At 44.3% G+C, this 10558-nt stretch overlaps 1 protein-coding gene across 2 annotated transcripts in view; it reads right to left on the bottom strand.

Moving 5' to 3' along the window:
- immp2l (inner mitochondrial membrane peptidase subunit 2) overlaps positions 1-10558 on the bottom strand; it is a 240086-nt gene that overhangs the window by 38733 nt on the left and 190795 nt on the right. For both annotated transcript variants that reach the window (XM_033037396.1, XM_033037395.1), the window contains exon 5: positions 2442-2544. In XM_033037396.1, coding sequence (XP_032893287.1) covers positions 2442-2544 — 103 coding nt within the window. The remainder of the gene's footprint in view (positions 1-2441; positions 2545-10558) is intronic.

Here is a 10558-nt window from a genome sequence, read left to right as displayed (position 1 = left end):
AAGGATGGACTGGCCGGGGAAACCATCACAGTCCGTCATGCAGACAGACAGACAGACAGCAGGAGGCCATTTCTCTGCTCCAGTTGCCTCCCATGCAGTAAGATCCCGGTGGTGTAAACCAAACTGTACATTTTACCCAAATCCCACAGTAACTTTAGCACAAATCTAGGGAGAAATAAAGAAGTGACATAATGACAGACAGCATGGCTCCAGCATGATTGTTCAGGTGATCCAGGTCCACCACTGTACACAGTGCCATCTCCATGCCTGCTCTCCATAGCTCTACAAAAGCTTTCCTTACAGAAACTCTTTCCACATCGCCAGAGATTCTGTTGCTACCACTGTCCCTGCCTCATCCTGACCATCACCACTGGTTGCTGGATCTTACTGGATTGCTGGATCTCACTGGATCTTGTTGCTGGATCTCACTGGATCTCGTTGCTGGATCTCACTGGATCTCGTTGCTGGATCTCGTTGCTGGATCTCTCTGGATCTCACTCGTCACCCTCTGGCACTACAACGTTCCCATTATTCCCTCTCCCAAACCTGCCTTGGTTTTATCAGCATGGCCTTAGGGAGAGTGTTTCAGAGCACAAGATCCCAGTCGCAGTGGGAACAGATGGAGCAGATGTGACTTTGATAAAGCCGAATTTTGGTTAAAAATATAAGAAGATATTAAATTGGCTTCTGGGCTAGCTTACACCTTATATTTAGTCTCAAATTAGTCTTGCCTCAGGTTGTGGTGTGTGAGATAATAAATACTATAACATTGTCTCCCAAGTGACAAGTAGAGAATGAGCTAGAGTCATCTCTTTGATGTAAGATGCCTGGCACCAAGTGTCCTATGTTTATGAGGGAGGAGGTGACAAGAGGAGAAGCTAGACTGATCTAAGGGATTGTGACAAAAGGCCTTTAATGTGATGCATTCTGTAGAAACTTATATTTTCCTGTACCTCTGACCATGACTAATGTCTGTGGAATGTGCTAAGGTGACAAAATAACACTATATAATGCCATGTAATTCTGTTGTTCAGAGAAGTGGATGAGGACAGTGAAGTGTCCACATTGGTCACTTGACTGGAGTTCTCCCTCCCTTCCATCGGCCGATAATAAGTAAAGTTTTGAACTGGTCTACCAAACAGTTTGTGTGTTGTCTGTGTATTAAGAAGCGAACCTGTTTAGTTGTTATAAAAGTAACATTTTCAACCTAACCCGAGGACAACACTCAGACGCTGATGTTCCAACTGAACTTCAGCTCATCGGAGAGTTGATGTACAAAGACAAACCTTGCAGTGACTGCCTGGGGAATTGGATTTCTTTACTGGTATAATCAATCTCCCTTTGGATATGAATCCAAATGTCAAGCATTAAATAAGGTGACAATTTTCCATTCGGGCCACACACGTACTGCATGTAATTCACTGGAAGATTCATGTATCCAGGCTGTGATGGAAAAGTCAAGACTTCAATGATACTTCTCCAAATCGTGTTTGCAACGGTAAGGACCACCTCAGCATGACAGAGTAGTAAACGTACACCTGGAAATGTGAACTAGATGAGGTGGAAAATGACAGGTGGATCAGTTTCACCAATGTTGCAAATCGAGTGTGCTGGGTAAAATGAGTGCCCACTTGCTCACCCTGGGCTTACTGGTGATAGTCAGCATGGGTTTGTAAACGGCAGCTTACCGTTCGCTAAACATTTAGTGAGCAAATCACTGAATCATTCATGCCCTGATAATCTGCAAGATATGTGGGCTTTAGTGCAGTTTCCCCAGGTGTACAATATTCAGTTTGTTTGGGTCATTGTTGGTTAGTGTTTTAAGAAATAAGCATCAGCAGTAGAGTACATTTACTTGTTTTATCTTTTCTGTAATATCTTTTCATGCTTTACAAAACCCATTAACAAGAAATAAAAACACAAGATCATTTTCTGATTCCGTGCCTATTAAAACATATCCGTTCTGAACTGAGGATGCTTCCACTGGTGGGAGAGTCTAGGACTAGAGCTCACAGCCTCAGAATTAAAGGACGTTCTTTTAGGAAGGAGATTAAGAACATTTATTTAGTCAGAGGGTGGTGAATCTGTGGGATTCTTTGCCACAGAAGGCTGTGGAGGCCAAGTCAGTGGATATTTTTAAGGCAGAGACAGATAGATTCTTGATTAGTACGGGTGTCAGAGGTTATGGGAAGAAGGCAGGAGAATGGGGATAGGAGGGAGAGATAGATCAGCCATGATTGAATGGCGGAGTGGAAATGATGGGCCGAATGGCCGTATTCTACTCCTATCGTTTATGACCTTATGACCTGCACGTGCTATTATCTGTATAATTTGCATAATCTGCTTAAATTACTTCCTCCGTTAATTAATAACCTTGATGGAAGCAAGTACATTAGTTTAACAAAGGAGGGGGGAAATAGGAAAGAAATAGACTAACTTACAGGTCCAAAAACGTTGCTGTCAAAGCTGTGGCCATAGTGGTCACCCTCGATCCACAAGTGGCCGTGGGGAACTTTAATGTATTTGTTCCTGTATCCCATTGTTCTGTAAAACATAATGAAGAAAAGCTCAGTCTTCAATGACGATAAATGTTCTCGGCACAATCTAGGATGTTCAAACCTCTTAATAACCAAACTCTCATCTTGCTCATTGTTGAGTTTATTCAGATGAAGCTGACTATCCTGCTGGTGTATGTATAAACTCATTAAAAGTGTGTAGGACTGGGGCAGTTAATGCAGAATGTGGACAATGAGAAGAAAGGATTCCGCGCTTCAGGCATTCTCCACCTGACTAATCACAGCAACCCCCCCCCCCCCCCCCAGCAGAGTGGGAGCAGATTCTGGGGGTTCCATTGCTGCAAACTCAACACCAAACGCTGAGTCAGCTGACCACAAACAAGTGTCAGATCAGGTAGTAATCAGAGAGGCAGCAGAATGGAATCTCATCCGTCCTGATTCTTCACGGAATGATGCTGAGTGAATGTACAGCAGGACAGGGCTTCCAATCAGACCCCATCAATCAACATAGAGAATTAGGCTGGCAGTAACTGAATATACTTCCACCTTTACAAACTTGCCCATTCCTTCTTTCCACAGATGCTGCCTCACCCGCTGAGTTACTCTAGCATTTTGTGTCTACAATAGACAATAGGTGCAGGAGTAGGACATTCGGCCCTTCGAGCCAGTACCGTCATTCAATGTGATCACCTTCCACCTTTAGAATATTCTCAGTAATCCCCAGTGATGTGTTTAAAGGGATTTGATGCTAACATTCTTTGAATATAGCTGGTGATTTTGATATTTTGATATAACCTCATTGATGTTATGAACAATTCTTATCTTAAACTCTGTTGATGATGAATGAATGAATATTTGGATCCATGCATTCCCAATCCACCTAGTGATTGGTCAACTTTACTTTCCTGACTTTGTTACATTACGTCACTAATATAACCGTTGATTCAAATTCTAAATGCAAATGATATGAATTCAGTGTGTTTCTACTCTAGAATGTGACAACTGTCTAGATCAATCTCTCCCCAAAATAGCAACAACATAAAACAACTTGATCTAATTACAGGAGCATACGTTTACGCTGCTACAACTAACTTCCTGAACAATAAGGACTCCGTCCTGGGGGTGGAGTTGGATTCACGGGAGGTTGGTCTTGGAGGGGAGGATGCTCCTCAAACTGTGGAGCATCCTGGACAATACAGCTCCTCACCCCCTCCGTGACACACTGGTCAACCTGAGGAGCACCTTCAGCAACAGACTGGTTCCACCAAGATGCAGCACAGAATGCCACAGGAGATCCTTCTTCCCTGTGTCTATCAAACTGTACAACTTCTGTCGTGGGGTAGACTGAGACTGAGACTGACTCCCCCCCCCCCCCCCCCCCCCCTCCCCAAATCTCTGCACACCCCAATCCTTTCCACTCGTCACTTTAATTTCATGTTTGATGTATCTTGTGTATTTATGACAGTCGGCAGAACAATTTCCCTCCTGGGATATATAAAGTTCTATCGTATCGTATGGTAATAAAGGAATGAATGCTAGACTGGAGGATTTGTACAAAGCGAGCTTTCATTTTCTAAGGTGTCTGCACTGAAGGCCTGGAAAACCTGCACATAAACTTCAGGCAGATCATTGTTAGAATGATAAATGATTGGCAATATGAAAGTGACCATATCATACAGCTCAGGGCCATTTGTTACTAATGTACGTAGCAAGCAACATGCATCAGGCAAATACCAATCCTCACGCTCACCCACAATCTAAAGCACAGATTCACAAAATAAATATCCCTTGTGCTTCCTTAGTCCATACACTGATGTGGACATGGCTAGCAAGGCAAGCGGGCAATGACCACCGGTGATTGTATTGTATTGTATTGTATTGTATTCAAATTTATTGTCATTGTCTCAGTTAATGACCAGGCAGTATCATAAAAATAAAAATAAAAATAAATAAATAATAATAAATAATAAAACATATTAAAAATAAAATAGAATTTAAAAAAAAGCACAAACACTGAAAGTCCACGACACAACATAACACAGTGGCACCAAGGTGAGGAAGGCACCATAGTCCAGCCAGCCTCACCTCCGTTCTTCCCAGATGTTCACTCGTGGTCGAGGCCTTCCTAGCACCCGCAGTCGCCGCCCCGGGTGGCCCGATGTTCAGGCCCTCACGCCGGGCTGGTGGAACGCCGACGCCGAACCCCGACGGTGAACATCCTCCTCAGCGGCCCGGACCTCCTGATCAGCCGCCTCCCACAGCCGGAGTCCGCAGCTCCCGAGTCCGCAGCAGCGGCCGAGCCGGGCAGAGTCACAGGACCCCGCGCTGTCCATCAGCGCCGCCCACGTTGGGAGCTCCGCAAACCGCAGCTCCATGATGTCGGTGCAGCAGGTCCAGCACTCCGGGCTCCAGACGGCGATCCCCGGTAAGGCATCGCCAGCCCCGCGATGTTACAGCGCTGTCCCGCCGCTGCTGGAGCTCTGGTCGCAGGAAAGTCCACGCCAATCCAGTAGGTAGGCCGCTGGTGGGGGGGGGGGGGCGAGGACGCGACTCCAATAAAAGTTGCGTCTTCACCAGGAAGCGGCTGAAGGACGGTATCCCCTGCACCGTGCCCTCTTCCCCCACATCAAAACACAAAAAAAACCACAAAAAAACACACTTTTACATAACTAAATAAACAAAAAAAACAAAAAGATACCGGGCTGTAGGTGGAGGCAGCTGGCACCAGCGCCACCGGAAGTACAATAACTTGTCCTTCAGAAGGTGGGTGGAGGAGGATGTTTAGGGTGCTGAACTTTTACTTGGCTGAATTAATAGTTTTCTCAGGTTAAAGAGACTTTAAAAAGATGCCAGTGTTAGGGAACTGAGGATCCCATCTGACCAGTCGGGCTATGCTTGAAATCTTAGCAACATCCCCGTCTGGGCAAGCTGAGATGGTGGTGACATGCTGGTCTGCACACAGTGGTACAGCTCTTGGGAACCTGTCATCAGTCGGGTGGTGCAGACTACACACTACTCACTCATTCCTGGAAAGGATTTGTTCATGAAACTGGACCAGGGAATGTGACGGACACAAATTGCTGGAGTAACTCAGCAGGACAGGCAGCATCTCTGGAGGAAGGAATGGTGAGACAGAGATGCTGCCTGTCCTGCTGAGTTACTCCAGCATTTTGTGCCTATCATCGGTGCCTTCATACACATGAAATGTGCTAGGTCCCTGAGCAGTGTGGCTGTGTGCCCATTGCTGCCCTGCTTTCTGCTCTGATGCTAGGCCATGGTTCTACTACTCTTCCCCACCCTCGCTCAGCCTCTGGCATCTCTCACATTGATTCATCTTTTGTTTCTGCCTCTCTGCACCCCCTTCTTTCTACCCATCTATTTATTCCGCGTCTCTCTGCGATATCTACACAAATGGAAGGCATAGGGAATGCCGGAGATCCTCCAGCTGGCCAGGTTGGGAGGAATGACATCTTCCATGTACTTGGCCAAAGCCAAATGTGCACACGGCTCTTCTGGAGATGTTTGAAACTAGCGGCTGAAACTGCACTTTAAACTAAGCCCTTCCTTCAATTGATCAGCTTATTTACTTCTGCATCTTCAATGTGCCAGGAAGAAGCTGCACTTGGCTGCTTACCAAATTGCAAACTGCAATAGAAACTGCATGAAAAGAGCTGTTTGAAAGAAGGTCAAGGCATTGAAGAAGGATTGCTGTGATGCCACGTTTATTTTAGTACTATACAGTAATTGTTGCTTTACAAATTGTGTAACTCTCTTTCTACAGCGCTTGACTTAAAAATAACTGACAAGGTACTTGAGCAGTGACGGAAGGTTAGCTTTGATGTGTGAGACTTCAGAGAAAGGGCACGTCAGATTTAATCTTTTCATCTCGCACTGCATGGCTTTTGACAGCCCTTTGCTCGTTGTGACTATAGGTTACATTTGCATCATGAAAGAGGGTCACCAAGCTGCCTTTGTGGTGCAGCAGAAACTGTGGGTCAGGAGTAGTTGCTACTTTACACTCACATGTCCAGTGGAAATGACCAGAGCTTCCATTGTTCTGCTTGGATAACTGGACAAAAACACAAGAAAGAGCTGGAAAGATGACCATACAGAGATCTGTACGATCATGGTGAGGATTGGTTGTGTAGATGTGGATTTGTGGGAGAGATCAGATCTAGGGCCCATAAGTTAATCATCTATATTTCCAACAGGGAATGTAGAAGAAACATACTTCTCCTGTAAATAATGGGTACACCTATTAAATAGTTGCACAGAACTTGACTCTGGTCCCTGTGATCCCACAATGATGACATTTCTGATGCAAATCAAAAAGTTGCAGTGGTTGGAATCCCAAAACAAAAGCAGGAACTAGCAGAACCGCCCAGTAAATCAGAGTTTACACAGAGGCCGCTCTGCCTTTCTGCCAGCTTCTGCCTTTATCTCAGACTTGCAACTTCTGCAGGGCTTTTTCACCATTTTCATTATGTAACGTTTTTGCAACCAGACTTAATAACATGTGTAGAAAGGAACCGAAGATGCAGATTTATATCATAGATGGATAGACACAAAGTGTTGGAGTAATTCAGCGGGACAGGTAGCATCTCGGGAGAAAAAAAGATGGGTGACGTTTCAGGTCGGGACCCTTCTTCAGACAATAATTTATTTGGGTTGTTATTTCCTAGGCAAATATTGAAATTGTAACAGCAACATAAACATTAAAGGTGGCATAGTGGTGCAGCAGTAGAGACCCAGATTTGACGACGTCCGTACGGAGTTTGTACGTTCTCCCTGTGACCTGCGTGGGTTTCCTCGCACACTCCAAAGACATACAGGTTAGTAGGTTAATTCTATTTGGGTAAATGTAAAATTATCCCTAGTGTGTGTAGGATAGTGTTAATGTGCGGGGATCGCTGGTCGGTGCAGACTTGGTGGGCCGAAGGACCTGTTTCCGCGCTGTATCTCTAAATTTAAAAAAACTAAACATTCTGTAGATTAAATATATAATTTTTAGTTTTCATTTGAAATATGGGCATTGTGCTATATTTATGTTTGTTGAAGTTCAAAATCACTTTTCAGTTATTGTACGTTCAAAATGGGACATTTTGCTATTTGAAATAGTTATTGTACGAGTTTTGCCAACATCTTAACATGGGCCAAGTACAGAGTTACAACACAAAGTACCTGTGAGAAGCAGAGTGCACACCTGTCTGCCATGTGAGTCTCACCTGGGCAAATGCAGGTAAAGGTGGCAAGTTGATTTGGATGACAGGAGCCGATGATTCAGCTCTTTACAATTGAGATTTGATTTCCAATTGATGTTTAAAATAAAATTAATGTAATTGCAGAATTCAGAAAGTTTCCATGCAAATTATTTCTTCCATTGTGTTTAGTTGAGTTTATTGTCACGTGTACTGAGGTACGGTGAAACGCTTTTGTTGCCTGCTAACCAGTCACGGAAAGACAGTACATGATTACAATCGAGCCGCCCACAGTGTACAGATACCAGAGAAAGAATATATCGTTTAGTGCAAGATAAAGTCCAATTAAAGATAGTCAAAGGTTTCAAATGAAGTAGATGGGAGGTGAGGACCGTTCTCTAGCTGGTGAGATAGAGGACGGTTCAGTTGCCTGATAACATCATGGTCACAATGACATGTTTAAGCCGTGTGTGTGATTATCTTCATACCGTGCAGTGTATGATGTTTCGTGCAGAACTACTTCTCATTCAGCGTTGTGAGACATGCTGGGGAATTATGGATACGATAAACACAAAGACTCTTGTGTTGTTAATTACTGGGCCTACAAAGTTCTCGATATTTATTACTCGTTCATTCTGCATTTGGGAAGCCCATATTCAACTGGTGTCTCAAACTTCACTTTCCACAACCTTTAAAATGTCTTTTCTTGGAGAGGGTTAATTTCCACACCTTCTTTCAAAAAGGCTGGCAGTATCATCAAAGACCCACACCATCCTGGCCACACTCTCATCTCCCTGCTACCTTCAGGTAGAAGGTACAGGAGCCTGAAGACTGTAACGACCAGGTTCAGGAATAGCTACTTCCCCACAGCCATCAGGCTATTAAACCTGGCTCGGACAAAACTCTAATAACCCATTTTCTGTTATTTGCACTTTATCAGTTTATTTATTCATGTGTGTATATATTTATATTATGGTATATGGACACACTGATCTGTTTTGTAGTCAATGCCTACTATGTTCTGTGTGCTGAAGCAAAGCAAGAATTTCATTGTCCTATACAGGGACACATGACAATAAACTCACTTGAACTTGAACTTCTTTCTACTTTATTTTTTGGGGGGCAACTTTAGGGTCTCGTTGTGAGGTGAATTATTTACACACAGAGGGAGTTGGGTGCCTGGAACGTGCTGATAGGGTTGGTGGCGAAGGCAGATACACAGGTGACATTTAAGAGGCTTTTAGACAGGCACATGGATATGCAGGGAGTGGAGGGATATGGAACATGTACAGGCTGAGGAGATTAGTTTAACACATACGACAGTGACATTTAAGAGACCATTGGACAGAATGGTGGGATATGGATCAGGTGCCAGTCGGTAAGAGATGGTCTTGGCCTCATGCTGAGCACAAACACCTTCTCTCTTCAGTCATTTCCAGTTTCCCAATTCTACTTGGTGAATGTGAAGTCTACCAGATGCCCCACACCATATGCTGCGTTAACAAGCACTCGTGTGAAATGGTCGCCTTCCAATGTTGCCGCTTGTCATTTCTGCCCGTTACCTTCCCCAGACGTACTGATGACCTCAAGCAGCCTCACAGATATTGATTTGCTGACAACTATTATTGCATTGTCTTTATTGCAAACTTGTTCCTCCTTGCATAGTTATTGTATGCTTTGGATATCGCACTATAAATCCACTCTAGAAACTGCAGCAGTTGCTGCCTGTGCTGATGAAAGTGCTGGCTGCAGGAAATGTTCTCTGATGCGCTGTGTGTTTGTCTGTGGAAACCCTATGACCATGCTGCCTTCCAGCATGGTTTCAGTTGCAGGGCATTTTAGCAAAGAGCGCTGAGACTGTGCTCCCTGCAGCTTCACATTGTGTTCATTTCTGCCTTTAAAGGTTTAAACTGTGCACAGAAGCACATCTGCAGAGAATGGAATTCTAGAAAATGTTAAAACCCTTGTGTGAGCATGATAAACACTTACATCCTAACAGATATCGAGCACTCTTTGTATTTCTCAGTGTTTGACTAGTTATTATTTCACATTATCCGTCTGTATCTCAACCAAACTTAGTTTACATAATCCGGTCACTACAGGTCTGAAGAAGGGTTTCGGCCCGAAACGTCGCCTATTTCCTTCACTCCATAGATGCTGCTGCACCCGCTGAGTTTCCCCAGCAATTTTGTGTACCTACTACATCCCCCCACGCTGTTTACCCCTGTAGATACTTCACCCACCTGTCTCCCCTCTATCACATACATTCCTTACAGTTCCCTCCTCGATGTCTATGCATCCTCATAGGTTCATAAAACATACGAGCCCTTCGGCCCATCTAGCCTCTGCCATTCAATCCTGGCTGATTCATCTCTCCCTCACAACCCCATTCTCCTGTCTTCTCCCCATAAACGTTGACACTCTTACTAATCAAGAAGCTTTAAATCGCTGCTTAAACATACCCATTGACTTTGCCTCCACCGCCCACTGTGGCAATGAATTCCACAGATTCACCACCCATAAAGAAGTGGGTATAAATGTGATATATGTGGGGCAGCTCTGTGTGGTTGTTGCTCCAATGTGATAGTATTGTTATCATCGGTCAGCATTGACCATTCATCATTGATGTTAGATTGTTACTCTGTTCCATGTGGGTGTCAGGGAGTTGTTACATTTATACACACTGGGCCATTCATAGTTTTTACTACAGCCACAGTATCAATCAGTGCATCCACGTTACTGTATGAAGTCCACATTGACACACTGGGGCCCATCATTAATGGCGTGGACATTTAGAGTTCTGTTCTCCTCGGCTGGTCCGACTGGGCCTCACTCTCATGAAAC

Source organism: Amblyraja radiata, chromosome 19, assembly GCF_010909765.2.
Source record: "Amblyraja radiata isolate CabotCenter1 chromosome 19, sAmbRad1.1.pri, whole genome shotgun sequence".
Classification (NCBI taxonomy): domain Eukaryota; kingdom Metazoa; phylum Chordata; class Chondrichthyes; order Rajiformes; family Rajidae; genus Amblyraja; species Amblyraja radiata.
The sequence above is the reverse complement of the archived record's forward strand: the minus strand, read 5'-3'. Positions and strand labels throughout refer to the sequence as shown.